This window comes from Fomitopsis serialis, assembly GCF_022376445.1.
Source record: "Fomitopsis serialis strain Sig1Antser10 chromosome Unknown B0H18scaffold_6, whole genome shotgun sequence".
Lineage (NCBI taxonomy): Eukaryota > Fungi > Basidiomycota > Agaricomycetes > Polyporales > Fomitopsidaceae > Fomitopsis > Fomitopsis serialis.
The window spans coordinates 572-19,764 of record NW_025954966.1 but is presented as its reverse complement, the minus strand read 5'-3'; the positions used below and the strand labels follow the sequence as shown (position 1 = coordinate 19,764).

Genomic DNA, 19,193 nt, shown 5'->3' with positions numbered 1-19,193 from the left:
TATCCCGCCGTACGGCCTCCGCTGTGATAACTCGTTGTGACTAGCCGACTTCGATGGGAGATGCAGCGTCCGAACTTCGGTGTTGCTCCGGCGAGATGTATAACATCGCATAAGCGCCCACCCTACGAACTGTTAGGCGCCAGACCTACTTCGCTACTTGCTACGGTGTTGTATGATTCCTTCACTAAGGGTAGTAGAATTTCGAAAGACATAACCAGATTTGATCACCGAGAATGAGGTTCCAACGTACAATACAAGGCTTCTTACATGAGCCCAATTAGCAGGATCATCCATGCGACTAAAGTCCTAGTACTAGTATGTGCTTTAGGTTTTGCCTCCCCTTCGACTGCAATGCTACGCCGCCTGGCGAGCGGTGGCGTGGCACTTTTGCAACATCGTTGCATAGGCCCCGCAGGGAGGAGGCTGCGTGTTCAACGTTGTCAGCGTTCAAACGTTCAAGCTCAAGCTCAAGCTCAAGGGCGTGTTATTACTGTTAACTCTGTCTGTCGATAGCTGTGACTCCATGGTCGTTGGCCGCGAAGCCTCCGAGTCAAGTTCTGTTCACTCATCTCCTCGGGATGCTGGTGAGCCAGGTAGGTTCTACAAGTTTGTGCTAGTTGTAATCTGCTGACGCACAGTAGTAACTGACGAGATGGACCAAGACTCCGGCCGCCTGGCATCGAGACCTCAAGACCGAGTGTCGGAACGCTACACAGGCTGAAGGGACGACAGAGGTCAAGGACAGATGCTCGGAGACGACAAAGCTCTGCCAGAGTGAAAGCTAGGAGACACTATAGAGTTGCGCGACGGATACTGTGCGACTTGCTGAACCCTCGAAGATTTGTGTCGCTACGTGCAGTACGACATTCGCCGGGGGATGATACCTAGTACTCACATCTTGTTCCGACCTGTTATGTAGCCGGACTCAAGTATGCGGCGGACTCCGATGGGCTAAGGGCTATTTTGAGCGGTGTTCGAAGCACAGGAAATGTTCTTATACTCACAGCAAGCGAATAGTGTGGTTTGCAGTCAGCGCGAAGAGGTCCAGACATACGATTCGTGACCTGCTCGTGACCTGCCCGCGTTCATCTTGAGCCTGTCTACAGTTCCAAATCTTGCAGAGTGCACGCTCGGGTCTCGATTGCCTTTATATGGCCACGAAGAGACGGTCGAGGAGTGGTTGTCGGCTACAAAAGGCGCGTCAGGCCCTAGCCCGCTTTGTAGCGACAAGGACGACGCGTCAATTTCGAGAGGAAGACTGCCAGTGGGGAGGTATCATATGATTATAGTCGCAGGCATCGAGAGCCTGAGTGCGTCGCGTATGGTTGACGGAGGACCCGCATCTACAGGTGCGGCCCTCGCGTCGAGAACTCCTAGCGCATGGAAACGAGAGGCAGGTGACGAGAGTCTTCGCCGGGCATTCAGCCGGACGCACAATAGCCCTGGCCCCTTCCATCGTGCGCCCGCGCACGCAAGCCCAGATGCGAGGCCTGTCTAGCATAGTGGCGGCTGAGGAGTAGGCCGCAGCCAACGGACCTTCCCTGCCCATCTGCTCAAGCCGTACGTGACGATCATCGGTAGCTCGGCTTAATGACGCTGGCAAGTAAAATGCGATGTCGTGGAGGTGCTGTTGTCAGGACCGGAGGAATCCGATGGTGCGCGACAGGGATCAGGGATAGTCTGGACGAGACTGATACTTGTGACGTGCGTGTGCACGAGTCGAGGTATACCGACGTGCACAGCCATCCGGGTCGATAGGGGTAGTGTGGCTGCTACGCTTGAGTAGCGGACCTGGGCTCGAATCATTTCAACCCTTGAGGAAAACGTAATCGGCGCGCAATTGCTCGTCCGTGATTGAATGAACAAGCTGGTTGTCCTGGTCTATGTCGAACGCCACAAGGGCCAGGACGCTGTCCCATGTGAGGCCGATGCCGTCGCGAGAAGTACCCGCGCTTCCGCGCCGCAGGTACAAGTGAAGCATGGCAAGGCTCCGTGGATCCAGAAAGCGCACGGTCTGGTATTCGGTCACAGCGGCTCCAGTTGCATGTCGGGAGCCGTCGGGACGATGATCCACAGGGAAGGAGCGAGTGCCCTTCTGCGTGAGCGGGACGTATCGCACCAAATAAGCAAGATCGAAGGGATTCGAGTCGCCCAGAGTCAACGGTACAAGGTGCTGAACCATGTCCGAAGTGGCCAGAAATATTATGTTGTACTGATCCACAATGAAGTGCGTGGGTGCGTGGTTCCGGAAATAAGGGTCAGACGTATGACACACATCAACGCAGGTGCATCTAGGAAGACCCGCAGTGACAAGTATATCCACCGCCCTAGACAGGTATTCCTCTGCAACGATGAAACCGGCCATCTGGCAGTGGGAAGGGATAAATCAACGAAGGCACACAGATTGACCTTGCAACGGACGTACCCTCGACACTTGATTCGCACCCTGATACGATAAACATGGTCTCCACAGACCACACAAGGTACCGATGCCGCTTCTAGGGCCCGGGTGGCAGCCGCTGTCAGACCCCACGGGTAGTCATATTCGGACAGCGGTAGAGGGAGGACAGGCAATAGGCGGCTTGTAATTGCGCGATGAATGCGTGCAAGGGCGTCCACGCCTTGCTCTCTGACTCACCTGGAACATTGTGAGCGATACCACATAAGAAGCCGCCCTACATAAAAACGCGAGATAAAGATCGCCATTACCCTGTGTTTCGTCAGCTCTGTGGGTCGGCATCATAGCGCAAGCTGGCGTCACCTGTATAGTTCGGAGAAGAGTCTCCTAGACAGCCTAGATAGCATTGGGTAAATAAGGACGAGGTGTTTCTTGATGGTTGAAAACAACAGTGTTCGTGCGAGCTTGTTCTCAGCACTTCAAGTTGGAGTCAGATTTCGTGTAAAAAGTGGAAGTAAGGCTGAGGTCGAGTTATAACGCCCCCGCCACATGTGCACAGAACCACTCGTGGATACCCGGGCCGCGATACCGCCGCAGCGCCCTTACTGACCGTAGGTCGTTCTTTGCCTTATGGATGTCACTTTCGACTATGTATCCGCCGTCGGTGGTGTGGGCTACAACAAGGAGGGGGATATGTCAGGATTCGACCGTGACACTGGGAAAGTACTCCGATTGTTGTTGCTTTCATGTGAAGCGAAAGTAGCGACCCAGGAGCACTGCACCATACGCAGTGAGTGACTCAGTGAATTTCAGATGGTGTGGGGGCGCGCTGATAATTTGTGCGTTAGGTGAAAACCATGATCACCGGAGTGCTCTTGGAATTGGCAGGAAAATGGAAGCATCACTTCCGATGATAGTGAATCCTATCCGGGTGCGCGCACGACTAGGCATTTGGTGCACTCAATCCTAGCCTCGACGCCTGCATCAGTAAGGGAGCGATAACTTCAACGTCCGATTCGACTCACAGCAGTCGTGTCCATCCAAGGCTATGTTGCCATACCCAATCCCACAGAACCCAATCTCTCCTGTGAACGCGTGAACGCGCGCGCCCAGACGCGCCCCAAATACCAACGCTTCCCCCTCTCCACCGCCTCCAGCTACTCTGCTGGCTCATTTCACTCGCCACGCACACGCTCAGCCTCCTGCGCGACGCGCTAGGCGATTCGGGCACGTATGCGTGGGCGAGCGGCCAGATGTAGTCGGGACAGGACGCCCACGGAGGGTCGTTTCCAGCGTGCGGTGGTGGGGGATGCTCGCAGCTCGCGAGGTCGGGACGCGTGCGTGCTGAGTCCGGTTATGAACAAGATCGTCACCATGGAGTGTAATCGTGACGGGGCACAGACGATAGCCTTCCGAGGTATCCTGTTTCCGTGATAATGTCGTCCTAGAGATAGCTTCGACGGCCTGTGCACAGATCACAGTCTGCTTTTGCTATATATCGGGTTCCTCTTCTGAACAGTTGTTACCAGTCCACGACGGTGCCAGGGTCCCATTAAGTGCGACACCCCACTGGAGAACCTCTGCGCGGCTATGGCCACCGTTCCCTCGGAGTTGAAGAAATCCCAGGCACTGTACTCCATGTCAAAAGAGAATTCGACCGAGTCCAGGTTCTTGAAGACCGGCTCTTGCATCGCACGGTGAACGGAGAGCAATGCCGGCGACTCCAACTTCGCGTAGAAAAGACGAGGTTGGGCGCTGAGCGGGAAGAACTTCCCAGTAAGTTGTATGGCTTGATGGACCTTGATAGACCGCAGGGCGGGGCTGCGCACTGTCATTAACATCGCTTGAAGTTCCAATGCCACGGTATGCCATTTGTCGCGGGGGTCCTCGTCCAATGTACACGCGCGCAACTCGAACCGTATCGTATGCAGATTGGGACTGTATGCGAACGTGCAGTGCGTGTTGATGCTATGCGCAAGCAGCGGGACGTTGTGTTGAGAGTATGCACTGGCACCGGCGCGGGTTGCCTGAGCGATCGCGGGCCAGAGGAATTCAAGACCGTCTGGTCAAGTGTGCTGCTGTCAGTCTTTGAGAAATGCCCCCGGTCGCTCGAGCACTGACCGTCGGAGTCGAGATCCAGCTCGTGGATAGACAGCAGGTTCCTTCCAGCGACCTCAAGGAGTTCATTCACCTGCAGAGATACGTTGAATGGATTGCGCCAGATAGCCAGATGAGTGAGGTTCGCGCAGGCTGAGGACTCCGCGAGCCATCTGACGAGTGGGACGATGACTGCGGGCGTCAGGCCCCAGCCCAGGACCAACTGTTCCAAGCGTATTCGCGTTGGATGCACAGTAGCAACCGGGCCAGTGTCCGTTTCGAACACGCCGACGCAGAGCTTGAGATGTTTGAGCTGCGGAAATGCACATATGATCCGCCGGAGCTCGCTGAAGCAGCGCAGCGTGAACCGAAACAACTCCAGCGTGGTCACTGCTCTGAAGAGGGGCAGCATATCGAAGAAGCTGACGTGCATGAGTGGGTGCAGCGACATGTGGAACACGAGCCTGCGTACTTGCGGCATGAGTCGTGCAAAGATGAGCGGGACGGCATGCACGGGTACATCGCGCTGCTGTCCGCCCACACGGAGCGCGTTCGTCTGCGCGAAGCGCTCGGCGGCACGGGGGTCCGAGTCGTTGAGGGCGAAAGCGGCGAGGGAGTCGAACGCCACGCGACTGGAGATTGCGATGTCTCTGTAGAGGAGGCGTATGCTCGCCTGGTACCATGCCTTGCAGACTAGCACGCAGCTGCTTAGGCTCCCTTGAGACATCCTGTCCATGAAGAGTTCGACGACTTCGAATGGGATGCGGCCAGAGAGAGCGCGCGACAGACTCGGGCGTATGCGCCTCCTGGATCGCCATTCCTCGTTGGCTCGGTCCCCTTGAGGTGCACCCTTAGCGTGGTCTGGCCAGCCGTAGATAAATTGTAACACTTCCTCGAATGAGGTGGTGTCGGCGAGCTCAGGAGGTGTGGCACCTGCGCATGTTGTGAATCATGATATCATCGACTGGTCAATGCATACAAGGGGTTATACGCACTGGGGATTTCTGGGTCTGTGAATATAGAATTGGCCTTGGACGACATACCTAGTGGTATGGGATGAAAGGCTTTGGGGAGATTACATGTCAGTGAATACCACCGGCATCGATAGAGTTCAGTTGAGCCGTGTGAACGAGACACAAGAGAGCATGACAGAGAATTCGAACTTTCAATCAGAGGGCAGTGCGGCAGAGCGTAAAGCTCACAGCCACTGTCATACAATGTCAAGTTCCATCCATCGTCTATGTATATCATGTATGTCAAATGTCTGTGCGTACATTAGCGACACATATTGTACGCAGGCGGAACACAGACGATTGCACTACAAACGAGCCCAGTCCCCCGTATCAGACTCGTTACAACAGTCTCTTCGATCGACTGCTCTGAACGCCGGCGATGGGGTTCCTCTTCTGAGCAATCGTTACCACTCCATTGTCGGACTTTTGCTGATGGTCGTGCCATGAAGAAAATAGACGTGGCAGTCCGCTGGAGAACCTTTGTGCAGCCGTAGTGACTGTCGCTTTCCAGTCGGAAAACTCCCATGCACTGTACGATAAGTCAAACGAAAACTCAACTGACTGCAGATTTCCAAACTCCGGTAGTTTCATCGCGCCATGGACCGGTAGCTCCTTTCCCAATTTCGCGTAGAAGAGACTGGGTCGAACACTCAGGGAACAGAAGTCCCCAGTGACCAGTAGGTACTGGTGGATTTTGATGGACTGCAATTTGTGACTTCGTACTGTTCTGAGTATGGTGTCCAGCTCTCGTGCGACGCGTGCCACTTATCGTCCAGCACGCACGCTAGTAGTTCGAAGCGTATGGAACGCAAGTCGGGGCTGTGCGCGAAGGGGCAATGCGACTCGCGACCATCTAATTTTGAGCTGCGGGTACATGTCCCAAATCCAGGGGTGCATTTCGAAGGTTTCTAAGCAGGCAGCTGTCAGTCTTCGTCAAGTACACACATCATACAACCACTCACCACCGGGATGGACGCGGAATTCATGCAGTGACAGCAGGTTCTGTCCAACGCCTTCAAGCAGTCCATTCACTTGCAACGATGAATTGAAGGGGCTGTGCCAGACGGCCAAGTGAGCAAGGGTCGTACAGGCCGAAGACTCGGCGAGCCACCTGACGAGAGGAACAACGATCGAAGGTGTCAGTCCCCATCCGAGGACCACGCGTTCCAGACGTATCCCTGATGTACGATTTGGGACGGAAGGGGCCTTTCCCACCCCGCCCAATTTGAGCAGCGGGAACGCACAGATGATACGGCGCAGCTCGCTGGCTGCGTGCGAAAGAAGGTGGGAAGGAGAAGGGGTCGCAGCGACAGGTTGAACACCAGCGTCTGGACCTCCGGCATCATCCGCGCGAGGACGACGGGAACGAGATGTACAGGGGCGTCCTTCCCGTCGATTCGCAGCACGCTCGTTGTCGCGAGCTTCCGCAGAGCACGAGCATCTCTGGATGCGAAGTCGACAAGAGCGTCGAATGCAGTACGAGTGGCGATAGTGATGTTCTTGTAGAGAATACGGACGCTTGCCTGGTACCACGCCCGGCAAACCTGCGCACAGACACCTAGGCCCTCCTGAGACATACAGTCCACGACGAGTTCAACGACTTCGAACGGTATGCGGCTGATTAAAGCACGCGACAGTGCGCGATGCGCGAGAGGCCTCCTAGGCTCCCGTAGCGCTTTGGTGCCGTCCTCCGAACGCGTATCCGTGGTGCTTTCTGGCCAGCCGTGGATGACCTGCAATGCCTCCTCGACCGAGCCCACATCGGCAGGTTCAACCAGCTCAGGCGGAAGGGTCTCTATACACATCGTAAGTCGTGTTATCAGCGGCGACGTGCATACTGAGTACGCACTCGGGACCTCCGGGTCCAAGAAGATGGAATTGTCGTCGACCAACATGCAGAAATTGGGGAAAGAGGGCTAAGGTATCTGAAGTGCCGGGAAGAAGCCATAACGTTGCCATAACGTGCCCTTGATAGGTGGCACTGGGTGAAGTGGGCGCTGAGCGAAACGGGCGCTGGGTGAAATGCACGTACAGTTCATCACCGGCAGATAGAACATCGACGGCACAGCCTACAGCATGGCAGTTCAGATCGTCAGCCTTGGATCATCCAACGCAGGGAACTGGAAGGAAACGTGCTCAATGAAAAATCAATCCGACACCATGTCGACGAAGCACAACGTATATGATACCTGAATATAGAAGGCCGGAGTGCACGACCTTTGACACCGAAATCAGTCCAACGGAAGACTGCTGACCCAAATTCTAGCTAGGAAGGATCTGGACACTCACCAGTACGGCTCTCCAAGAACGGTTCATCTGAAGCGCGGGACGTACGCTACCAACGCGGAGGGAGCTGAGGGAAGGACATTACGGAGATACATAAGAACTAAGCAAACCCCAATAGAGTACAATAGATGTCTAAACCCAGTCCGACAGTAGAGAAAAGATCAGAAAACCAACGAACACAATAACCATAGCGGGACCCGCATGACAGAGGCCAAAAGTGAGAGTCAGAACCAGAAGTGAACGAATGCGAAAAACGAAACTCTAATGCCACACAAGTAGATGCACCGTATCAGAGCTCACGCATGAATCGACTCCGCGTGTCGTTGAGGCAGCGGCGACGGCAGCTTGAAGTGCTTCCCAAGCGGTGTGTTCGGGCGGCTGCGCACCTTCCACCACGCGCCCTTCGCGTCGCGGGGCGACTCCAGCGCATTCAAGTCTGGCGTGCTGCCCACCCCCAGCTTCTCCACGCTGACCTCCACGCGCATCTCGTCACTGCTCCCGCTGCGCGTCGAGCTCCGCGCCACGGAGTACGCGTCGCTCTGGCTGTCGACCGAGCCGATGCTGCCGACGCTGTTCTGCCTCGCCGCGGCGGGGGCGAAATACGTGAAGGGCGAGGGCGCGGGCGACGCGCTCGGGAGCGGGTTGAAGAGCGTCTCGATGAGGTCCTCCGTCGCGCGCAGCCCGGACGCGGACGCGAGCCCGTCTCCATCCGCACGCCCGTCCTCCTGCATGAACGTCTGTGGCCCGGAGTGGTTCGCGTGCGTGAAGTCGTCGAGTTGCCGCGCGATGCTCGTCTGCATAAGGTCGTTGTTTGCGAGCAGGCCCGTTACGGATGCGAGAATCTCCCCTTTGGCCAAGGGCGGAGGGCGATAGTTCTTTGTGCCTCCGATGTGCTCAAGCGTGATGGTGAGCTGATATATGCGTCAGAGTTGCCAATCCGCAGTGGGGCGGAAACACCTACCTTGAGCGTTGCATTGGTCTTGCTCTCGCGGAGTAGGTACCGACGGGTTACAGGCCCTGCGTCAGCGTATTCTGCAAGGTTGAGGTAGACGGCACCCAGGCGAGGCTGTTTGGGGGCGTCCGGATCTCCGGGGACGACCCGCTACAGGTGATCGTCAGCATCCACCCAGAAATGAAACACGAGGCTACGCACCTGCATCACCACGAACTTCACTTCGTTCGGCAACAAATCGCCCGTCTCCCGATTAACGTCCATCTGCAGGACCACGTTCACCTGGTGGCCCCACTTTGCGTTGTAGTTCTGCAGCGGCTGGAAGGGGGTGATCCCACGTGCTACTGCTGTCGTGGTGGATGCAACCGATGTTGCGGATGTCGTCTTGTGCATATCCGCAGGTGTCGCGGTCACCGGAGTAAGGGGCGGCATTGCTGTGTCAGGGGTATACGGCGCGAGGAGATCGAGAGACGACCCGCTTGCGCGGTGGTACATCTCGTCCTCCGTGCCCTCCTCCTGCGGACTGCTCTCATTTCCTTCCTCCTCGTCCTCATCCGCGGGGGTCACCTCGATCGCGAGTCCGAGCTCCGACGCACGCCCTTTGCCCTTCATGTTATCCCTCCCTTTCGACGACCAGGACTGATTCCCGCGCATCCTCGAGAGCAGTCCGGAGGTCTGTACGTTCTTGAACTTCCAGCGCACCGCAAATTGTCCATTAATGAGGGGGACATTGGACAGCTGGTCTATCTCGACGTTAACTTGGAATAGGGCGTGTTTCGGGATGAATTGCCCGAATTGGTTCAGGAGGCCGTGGCCGAGGGCGTGCTGCTGGAGGTCGGATGTCGACGCAGAGGACGTCGAGGCGGCGCTCGGGGTGGAAGTTGTGGGTGAGGACTTCATTGGTTCATGTAACATGGCGAAGAGTGGTGTTCATAAGTCGAGGGAAAGAGAGACATGCCGCCCAGACCGGGGCCGCTGAAGCTGATGGAGACGGAAGCGCTGGATGATGCTGCAAGAGGCTTGGGCTGCACAACCCGTTGAGGACCGGCGCCGACCGCGCAGGCCACCGCTGTCGGAGGTCAATGAAGCTGGGCGAGTCTTGGTTTGCCTTAGTCTCGTATGTAGTACGGGTTGCGTAAGCTGTTTACAGTCGTTTGCATAATGGTTGTCGCATGCGCGCGACGAGAATCTTGTTTGGACCTCTTTGGACCGGCCAAATAGTGACTTGTGACATTACCTATTCGAGTAGTTTGGTGCGATCTTCATCGCGTACGCTCACCATGCCTGCTCCTACTACACCTGCGCTTCCCACACTATGCCATCAATTAGGCTTGACACATGATAGCATGTGATCGCCCTAGTTAGGCTTCGTCCACACCGATCGCCTTACACTGCGTTAAACACTGCGTTAAATCTGGGACTTATCAAACGAGTCCCTGGGCCCTCCGGCTATTCCGGGTACGTCCCGTGCGAGCGCTTGGCCCCTGCTAGCGAGGCAGGGCGCCCGATGCCATCAGGTCCCGTGATGGACGTCCCGTATGGTTCCTCGCCGGATATGGCAGTGCCTCCGGCCTCGCCACATCATCAGGCGCGCTCGCCGTCAGCGCGCTCCCGCCACCCGCCCCTTTCCCGTTATAGACAGCCCACACGTGACTGCCCATTTCGGTTCTCTGCTGGCGCTCCCGCGTGATCCCGGATCGGAGCCCGGCGCTCCGCAACGTGATCGCTGGCCCGTGCGCACCGTGCTCGCCGGCGCTTCCCCTCTCCTTCCTGCTCACCGCCTCCACCGCCGTGCTCGCCGGCGCTTCCCCTCTCCTCCCTGCTTACCGTCTACACCGTCGTGCTCGCCGGCGCTTCCTCTCCCCTTGCTTGCTCACCGCTTTCACTGCCGCGCTCGCTGCTCGCCGTGCCCGCTCATCGTCGACACCGTCGTTGTCGTGCTCGCTGGCGCCTTCCGTCCCCCGCTTGCTCACTGCCCCTTGCACCGCGCTCGCTGTACTGGCCCCTCCCCGGCCTGGTGCCACGTGTGCTGTGCCAGCCGGCGCCCCCGTCGTCGTGCCAGCTCATCACGCCTGCCGTCGTGCTCGCTGGCACCCTTGGTCTCGCCCAGTGCCGCCTCCCCGCTGCCGTGTACGTCTCGCCTCTCCGCCTCACCTTCTCTCAGGATTCGACGCCCCGCTGTCCGCGCCGCATCTATCAACCAGCACGGTGCTCGGTCGACAACGTTCCCCGGTAGCACCATCACGCGTCGCGCTTGCCAGTCCCCTTGCTATCCTTACGACTCGTCGCCATGTACGTATCCGTTTCTGCTCTTCCCTACCCCGCATCGTCGTGGTTGACATGACAAGCTTCTTGCCCTGCAGGCAAGTGTTCGTCACAGCCTGTAGACGGGAGCTTGTGGCGTCTCCGCTTCGCTCTGCCCTTGGTCTCGACACCTCATTTCTGCCATGAATAAGAAGAGGAAGACCGGGCTGTCGAAGGCGATCAAAGTCACCTATGGCTCTCCCTTCGGGAGAACTGAAACCACGACTCGGCTCCGCTTAGGCAGCTCTGGCGTACGCCGCGAGCAAAGGGAAAGGGAACAGCGGGAGACAGTTGTCGGTACGTCTTTGCTGTGTATACCCTTCTGAGTGCTCATTTCAACAATCAGGCATGTGTCTCGATGATCGGGAGGTGTACAGACACCTCGTCACAGAGTCGAACGAGGAGCCTTCTGTGGAGGAGGATTGGGTGGATATCATACCCCCGGGCGAGGAAGGCACGGTATTGAGTGGTGAGGATGAGCTCTGCAGAACGATCTTCCTTGAAGATGGGGTGAAAAGGTGCGTCAGACTCCTGTCGAATCTCGACAACGTGTCAACATTCTTCGTGAAGGAAACGTAGGGACATTCGGTCGCGGAAGAATCGGGTCGCCATTCGCGAGAAGGAGTGGAGGGAGCAGCGAGATGACCTGGTTGAAGGGTATCTTGCTTGGAGAGCAGGCGACGTGGTGGATGCACGACCTGAGCATCGTGCATGGCCGCTTTGGGCTATTGATTTCTTTGGTATGTTCCTCGTGTTCTGTGTTGGTTTCTTGCCATGATATCAGATACAGGGAGTGAGTCGAAGACGTTTGTGGCCTGTGGCGTCGACATGCGCATCAACCCCACGCTCACTCGGTACGGCTACATTGGTACAGCACCCCTCGAACCCTCCGTCGCGATCTCCTTCCATGTCCTTGAGGCCTTCCGCGCCCAGCATCATGCCTGCCCTCGATTCAGCATCCAGGCGCAGGTGAAAGCCCTCTGCCGCCTGCAGGCTGTAAGTCATACGTTTCTTTTGGAACATGTCATTGATCACTATCCCTTTAGGTTCCATACAAGCCCTATCTCTGTACACAATTCCGTATTGCCTACGACGTCTATCTCGACATTCTATATCGCGTCGACAGCCTCATCAACACAGCGCTTGGGCACGACCTCCCGGATTGGCGCATGCGGCATGCCTGTGCACCCTGCCTCTATGTGCTCGAGGGCGAAGATCCATTGACCCCAGCTCTCCTCGCCACCATGGACGGTAACCAGTCCCTCAAGCTCGTCGATGACGCGTTCCGCCCTGGCACAACACGTGAGGATCCCCGCACCGCGCGCACAGACCTCTGGCTATCCCCAGAAGAGGTTGACGTCTACAAGGATGATGTCCATTCGAGCCGAGTACGTCATCAAACATTTGATAGATGACGTGGTGATTGATCCGACCAGGGGCCGCCGAAGCCTGCCACATCAGTGCCTGGCGATGCCGGCCCATCGTCCTCCAACAGTACCCAAGGCGCGGCTGCTCCACAAGACGATGACATGGACTGGCTCAACGTCAATCAAGGCGACGTTCTCGCCGAGCCCGTCACTGTCTGCATGGAACGCTGGCGCAACGCTGGCCCCGAGGCGCGAAAGAAGATGTTCGCGCTGTTCTCCATCACTGGGATCTTCGTGGCCGTTTGCCGACATGGCCAGCTTCTGATCATGTGCGACATGATCCGAAGCGGTGAGCTGTACGTTTCTGACATCATTCTAGTATAGCTACTGATTGATCTGATCGTTGCTTGCAGCATGAAATATCCGCTCGCCATCGTCGCGAAGATGATCGACGTATACGGCAACGACATCAAACTCGGCTATGACATAGCATGCGCGTTCGCGAAGACTGTGGAGACAAGCTCCATTGGCGCAAAGGCGTGGGCGGCGCGCTTCTCGGGCGTCGTAGCCGCCTTCCATGGCTATAGCCACAACAGGGGATGCCAACTGGACTGGCATCCTCTGTATACGGAAGGCGTCGGTAAGGAAGACTTCGAAGGTTGTGAACGCCTGTTTTCTGAATCCAATGCGCTTGCTGCGGGTACGCGGCTTTCGACTGCCTTCCACCGCCATCAAGCAATTGAGGAGTTTTTCGGGCACTGGGCTGAGCGAAAACATGTAGAATCGGGTGAGTACTACATACTTGTCTCTGGCGTTGCTGACCAATTCAGCCTCGTTCATCTGGAACAACTACCGGCAAGCTCTAGAAATCATTCGTCTCGATGGTGAGGTCGTCCGAGTGCTGTCAGATGAACTACGAGCAGGACCAGCCGAATACGAGAACTATGTTGCAGAAGAGCGCGCGTATCTACGTGGCCTGAAGGCGGAACCATTGTCGGTCAGCCGTCGGATCGATTACCTGGAGGTATTGCTGAAGTTAGAGAATGCCTGGTAAGTGTCATCTTCGAGATCCTACCTGCACTCACTTCTGTTTGCAGGCAAAAATTGCAAGCTGCGAAGACAGAATACGTCTGTGCTGAACACATGAAGCGCATCGGTGCCGCAAACCCCAACGAAACAACCATTCTATCACTCTACTCAAGCGCGTTCGGGCGTTGGAAAGCCCTTGACGAAGAAGCACGAATCATCGAGCTTGAGCTCGAGCTTGCCGACCGTTGGCAGCCAGCAGACGCGATATACAGGCAGTACCTCGGTGAGCTCGATCGACGGAAATACAGGTGCGCGCTCGACAACCTCGAGCGCCTGGTCGTGCAGCGTCTCCTTGAGCTCACGAAGCTGGGAATGAGTGGCACAGGTGAGTACTCAGTACTACTCACAGTTCGCGGCCACTTGTATTCTCATGCATTCACAGGGTACAAGATGCGCGAGAAGATTGGGAAGGCACTGAAGACCCGCGCAGAAGCAGTCCGAAAAGCTCTCACCGAGTACAATCGCCGCGCCGCCCAGCTCGTCCCGCCACGGCCGTCGCTGACATGGTCCGAGGTGATGGAAATGACAACGTTATCGGAGTTCGACCTGCTACGAGACGCACGTCAAGATATCCGACAGCTCCCATGGGCTCGCAGAGCAAATCGCAAAGCCATGACAGCGTACTTCAATGTCAAACGAGCGGGCGAAGAAATCAAACGTCTCAACGTGGAGATGGTACGGCTCTTTACCTTCATTATTGACGAGCACTACGACTTCTATCATGCCATCTCTCGCAACCTCATCTCGAGGCCGGAACTCGCTCACGAACTCTCGACAAGGTGGCTTTACCGCAATCAGGTAAACGAAACGATCGCGCACCGTCTCTACAAGGTCACGCAGCTCCCAGGTTACACTGGGAATCTGCTGCACGGTCGCCGTCCAGGTCGCGACCTGGCGTCTTCGTTTGGGTTGCCTCTCCCGACGTGGGCAGCATGGAGCAATGGTGCCACTCTACTACCGCGCGACGAGGCTCGCACTGACGACGACGAGAGTGACGATGACGAGGATGTACCAGGGATGGAGGGTGAACAAGAGGCTGCACAATTCCTTACGTTCGTAGATAATCTCGGAGCACAATCGGCAGACGTTACAGAGAGTGCGGCGGAACTTCTCGATTAGCATGTATACACGAACGAACTTGAACAAACGAATGTAATGCCATTTTTCGATTGCTACATTAGTGGGATTCCCTACTTCAAGGAAATGCAGCCCTACTTCTAGGAAATGCAGAGGACGTTGCACGGAATTTGCGGCCACGGAAGGAGGCATTTGACGAAACCGTTATGCGCTGCACGTACGGTGCGTGCAGTCATGCAGGCATAATTGCGTTCACCGCGCGCCAGCCACACTTGCGCTCTCACCATATCGCACTCGCACCGCTCTCATCACTCGTGCTCTCACCGCATCATCTCGCTCACTCCTACTCTTCTGCAGTCACTACTCAAACTCTGCCACTCTCGGCTTCCGTCTCATGGTTAAAACCTATCGCGCAATGAGCAGAGCAGTTGCTCTCCCATTCGAGCAATGCTCGTTCAACCCACTTGGCATTCGATCTGTGCGTACTCACTGGGGGCGCGACGACAACTACCGCAAGAACCACGATAAGTTCGACAAGATGGACATGCTATACTTCATCATCGACTGCCACAAGGACGGCAAGCACGTTCCCCCTCGCGGGGAGTTCCACAAACTCTTCTTCACCGCGCGGGAGCACAATACGTCGGACTCGGAGGGGTATGTGGAGAAAATGGCATTTAGGATTATGTTCGAGGAGATCGTATATGACGTGGTGCGTGGCTTGATTCTCACAAGTATATAGAGTGCTCACTCGTTGCTGTTCCTGCAGCTGACAGCATGGGATCGGTTCACCGGTGGTGCCACTGTCATGATGCATGTCAACGCCAATGTTCCACCAAACACGGTCCTGCACGTCCAGAACGTCAAGATCCATGCGTACGTTCCTCCTCCTCTCGTCGTCGAAGATCGACAAGCAAGATACTCTATCGCGCGCATGGCACAAGAGTTCGCGAAGGGAATCGGTATCCCTGCTATCCGTCGATTTCACTCTGCCTACAACACATCCGTCAAGTCGCGTGCTCTCGTCGAGCACCCCGAAGGTCCGTTCGCATCGACACCTCACCACGGTGTTCGCTCCGCCTCTCGGACGCCCCTCATCCCACCTCCTTTGCACAAAACGACCCAGTACATGTTCTATGGACGTCCGGATGGCGAGGTTGAGGATATGATCACGGCCGAGGAGGAGAAGCACCAGCCCCGCACGACGAACCTATTGCCTCTCTACGAGAGTGATCGCGCCTCGTCGGAAGGGCCGGGATCAGTGCCGGAGGGTGACGCCCCTCCATCGGAAGGGAGTGTGGCCTCGGACAGCGACGACACCCTCGACGAGAGCGACGAACTTCGCACTCGCGAGCAGGAACACCTGCTGGAGATCCGGCTCCTGAAGGAGAAGCTCGAGAAGCTCGAGCGGCGCAGCGGCATTCAATTCGTCGAGCTGTCGCGCCGCAGTGAGGAGCTGGAGATCCTCAGGCTCCAGCTTGGTGAGTGGCCACCAGTCCCCTCGACTCTAACACTAATTGGCTGTAATAGCTCTCGCACGCAACCCGACGCCTGTACCGGTGGCGCTCGCTGACTCGGAGACCTCTGGGGCGCGGGCGCAGACTGCTATCTCCGATACCATGCCGTCTGTCTCGTCCGTCTCGTCCGTCTCGTCCATCTCGAGTCCCGCCGCGCGCCCCACAGACGTATGGTGACGATGTTCCGCCTAGTCAGCGAGTCCCTCTCTTCAGGCGACCGGCTTCTCCACGTCACTCTGTACACGCTCCGCTTGTGCCTTTCGGCGAGCACTCCAAGAAGGCCCTTGCCGAGTTTGGTCTTCCCGACAATTGGCACGAGACTTTTTGGAAGCTCGAACGCAACTCCCTTCCTGAAAACTATGCTCACGAGATCAACCTTCATGGTCTTCACATGGAGGTGGCGAGGGAGCTGGCGGCTGTGATGAAGAAGGACCAGGCACTTTGAGCTTCGTGCTAAGTCGATATACCAATCTTGCTTTCTGAACGTCGTACATCTGTCTACTGCTCTGCTGTATATCACTTTGTAAAATCTGTCTGTTGAATTCTGTCACGTGCACCTATATGATTTCCCTCACGTGTTGTCCCATTGCCGACGTAGCAATTATCAATGCCAGCTCAGCCTGTCTTGACATTCCCCATACCCTCTGGATTTTTTTTCTGTTCCTCTCGTCTTCTGCTCACTGTGTTGAGCACGCCCAACCATTCATTTAACAGTAAGTCGTTGAAATTCGTGATTGGCTTGAGAGTGTCACTTGACGTGTTCTGCAGCTTCTCGAATTCGGACCACATGCCCACTGAGGTCACTTATGGCCCGCAGGCAGCTATCGCCGCGAGGCCGATTGCTCCCACGACCAGGAAGCCCCCGAACCACGACTCCGCCACTCTCCGCGCGATGCAGGCAGCTTCAAGAGCTAAGTCGGAGGCGATTGATGCCGACATTCAGAAATGGTATGACAGCTCGGAGGCATACGCTCACGAGCTTGCAGCAAAGTATGACAAGGATGCCCAGCATTTCCTTGGCCTTATGTTCTCCGGTGGCCTGAAGAAGCAAAAAAATCGAAAACCGAACGCGTACAATGGCTGGCAACGTCGACTCATGATGGAGGCCAATAAAGGTAATGTACACATGAATCGACGGAATTCTATCAGTCTAACTACTTACTACAGGTGCTCAGCCTGGAGATCGCGTGGGACTCATCGAGACGTCTACCGAGTATCGAGACTCATATCACAAACTTTCCGACGAGACGAAGGAGGAGCTTAAGGAAGAGGTTCAGGATGCAAGGGAGTCGCGGCAGATGGGTTTCCGGTTGAATCAGCGTGGGCGGTTGGCAGACGCGAACAACGTCTGGAAACAGATCACTGAATTGGTGCGCAACATTAATCTTCGCTCGAGTCACATTTGTATTAATGATGAATACCCAGTTGAAAGGTTTGAAGGCACGCGTCGGGATTGAGGCCATGGTGCTCATGGTCCGTAACAACCACGAGTTCACTATGGACCCGCGATGGTACATCACGGCGTCGCAAATCGACGATTATCTTGGTACCAACTTCAAGGGATGGGACCTAGAGAAGATTGGAGCACTGGTGGAGGCTTTCTCGGTTGCAGGCTGCGATTTCATGTGTGAGTACGTGTTTTGCTTATGTCTCTTCAACTAACCATGACATCGATCACATAGCCTTCTATCGCACTGCTCGAGAGAAGGCCGAGCATCTCAAGAAGCTCATAAGGCAGAAGATCCTTGAAGGCTTAGGTATGTTCAAATGCACCCTACAAGTTTTATGCTGACAGCTCTGCAGCCACGATCACTGGTGAATCGAACATCCAAATGAATTACATCAACTATGAGCAGGAGATCATCTTCCGTCGCGGCGTCATTCTTCGTGGTTGGCTCCTCAGCGAGTTCAAGAACCCATCTGAGCTCAGCACCAGCATTCCCCCTCTCAAAGCACAGTGGCAAGCCCTTCAGTCGGGTGCCTGTCGTTGGGAGAAGACCACCCCCGAAGAGCGTGAGAAGCTCAAGGCATCCTTCGCCGAGAAGCTTGCGGGCGGGCAGGTCAAAAAGCGGAAGGAGCGCTCGGACAAGGGAAAGAAGCACGCGCGGCCCAAGAAGTCGAGGGCCAAGGGCAAGGGCAAGGAGGCGGCGACGGCGGCGGCAGTGGCGACGGCGGGCGGTGATGTGGAGAAGGAGAGCAGTGACGACGACGAGAGCGGAGACGACGGCGAGGGTCAATCACGCAAGCGTCGCCGTGTCGCAGAACCGAAGAGCGCTGAGTTCGTCCCCGACGATGCGGACGACTAGCATGTGTAAGACTCACCTCTCCGAATGTTGCTGTATGATCTCTCGTGTTCGCGCCATCGATGCTCATGCTATGTGGACCCAATCATGTCATTGTCTATCTACTTACAGGTCTACGAATTTAATACTACATATTTGTTTGACATAGGCAGGCAAGAAGGGGGCGAGCTCGACAGAAGGAAACCGGGAGGCAGGCAAGAAGGGGGCAAGGTCGACAGAATGGGAGTGGGGAAGGAAACGGGAAGAACACGGCGAGCATGACACTCACCATAGCGAGCTCGCTAAGTCGGGCACAGTACATAGGCGGCCGTGGCGGCGAAGGTGGTGACTCGGCGAGCAGAGGTCGTCAACCAACTCAGTGCACATGGCACTGAGCTGCAGCGGGACCGGCTCGGCGAGCACGGTGCTGAAGGCAGAGACATTAGCACAAAGACGACCAGAAGCGAGACAGACATACCCGGCAGCGAGGAGGCAGCACTGGGCGAGACCAAGGGTGCCAGCGAGCACGACGGCAGGCGTGATGAGCTGGCACGACGACGGGGGCGCCGGGTGGTACAGCACACGTGGCACCAGGCCGGGGAGGGACCAGTACAGCGAACGCGGTGCTAGGGCAGTGAGCAAGCGGGGACGGAAGGCGCCAGCGAGCACAACGACGACGGCGTCGGCAATGAGCTGGCACGACGACGGGCAGCGCCGGGCAGCGCGACGGGCGTAGCCGTGAGCTGTGGCAGGACGGGCACGGTGAGCAGCGAGCGTGGCAGTGGAAGCGGTGAGCAAGCAAGGGGAGAGG

The 19,193-nt window shown here is 56.5% G+C and overlaps 6 protein-coding genes across 6 annotated transcripts; 4 read left to right on the top strand and 2 right to left on the bottom strand.

Moving 5' to 3' along the window:
- Positions 1-1,858: 1,858 nt before the first annotated feature.
- On the top strand, positions 1,859-2,834 carry B0H18DRAFT_979557 (uncharacterized protein; the record flags this gene model as incomplete). Its single annotated transcript, XM_048044404.1, has 3 exons — positions 1,859-2,581; positions 2,639-2,710; positions 2,762-2,834. The coding sequence occupies one exon, from the start codon at positions 1,859-1,861 to the stop codon at positions 2,456-2,458; it is 600 nt and encodes a 199-aa protein (XP_047898191.1). The 3' UTR covers positions 2,459-2,581; positions 2,639-2,710; positions 2,762-2,834.
- Positions 2,835-4,936: 2,102 nt separating this feature from the next.
- B0H18DRAFT_979547 (uncharacterized protein) lies at positions 4,937-5,256 on the top strand. Its single transcript, XM_048044403.1, has one exon. The coding sequence runs from the start codon at positions 4,945-4,947 to the stop codon at positions 5,149-5,151; it is 207 nt and encodes a 68-aa protein (XP_047898190.1). The 5' UTR covers positions 4,937-4,944; the 3' UTR covers positions 5,152-5,256.
- A 1,391-nt stretch (positions 5,257-6,647) lies between these two features.
- On the bottom strand, positions 6,648-7,403 carry B0H18DRAFT_1114867 (uncharacterized protein; the record flags this gene model as incomplete). Its single annotated transcript, XM_048033175.1, has 2 exons — positions 6,648-7,303; positions 7,358-7,403. The coding sequence occupies 2 exons, from the start codon at positions 7,401-7,403 to the stop codon at positions 6,648-6,650; spliced, it is 702 nt and encodes a 233-aa protein (XP_047898189.1).
- Positions 7,404-8,090: 687 nt separating this feature from the next.
- Positions 8,091-9,646, bottom strand: B0H18DRAFT_1082756 (N-terminal C2 in EEIG1 and EHBP1 proteins-domain-containing protein; the record flags this gene model as incomplete). The annotated part of the gene is made up of 4 exons (XM_048031581.1): positions 8,091-8,195; positions 8,247-8,705; positions 8,756-8,896; positions 8,948-9,646. The coding sequence occupies 4 exons, from the start codon at positions 9,644-9,646 to the stop codon at positions 8,091-8,093; spliced, it is 1,404 nt and encodes a 467-aa protein (XP_047898188.1).
- Positions 9,647-11,878: 2,232 nt separating this feature from the next.
- Positions 11,879-14,625, top strand: B0H18DRAFT_1187570 (uncharacterized protein; the record flags this gene model as incomplete). The annotated part of the gene is made up of 7 exons (XM_048036019.1): positions 11,879-12,046; positions 12,097-12,442; positions 12,554-12,773; positions 12,831-13,204; positions 13,248-13,441; positions 13,537-13,831; positions 13,889-14,625. The coding sequence occupies 7 exons, from the start codon at positions 11,879-11,881 to the stop codon at positions 14,623-14,625; spliced, it is 2,334 nt and encodes a 777-aa protein (XP_047898187.1).
- Positions 14,626-16,887: 2,262 nt separating this feature from the next.
- Positions 16,888-18,406, top strand: B0H18DRAFT_1114864 (uncharacterized protein; the record flags this gene model as incomplete). The annotated part of the gene is made up of 5 exons (XM_048033174.1): positions 16,888-17,215; positions 17,268-17,470; positions 17,526-17,727; positions 17,783-17,857; positions 17,904-18,406. The coding sequence occupies 5 exons, from the start codon at positions 16,888-16,890 to the stop codon at positions 18,404-18,406; spliced, it is 1,311 nt and encodes a 436-aa protein (XP_047898186.1).
- Positions 18,407-19,193: the final 787 nt, after the last annotated feature.

Bases quoted from the DNA above. Each gene is read 5' to 3' on its own strand.
- B0H18DRAFT_979547 (XM_048044403.1), top strand. From the start codon at position 4,945: ATGTGGAACACGAGCCTGCGTACTTGCGGCATGAGTCGTGCAAAGATG.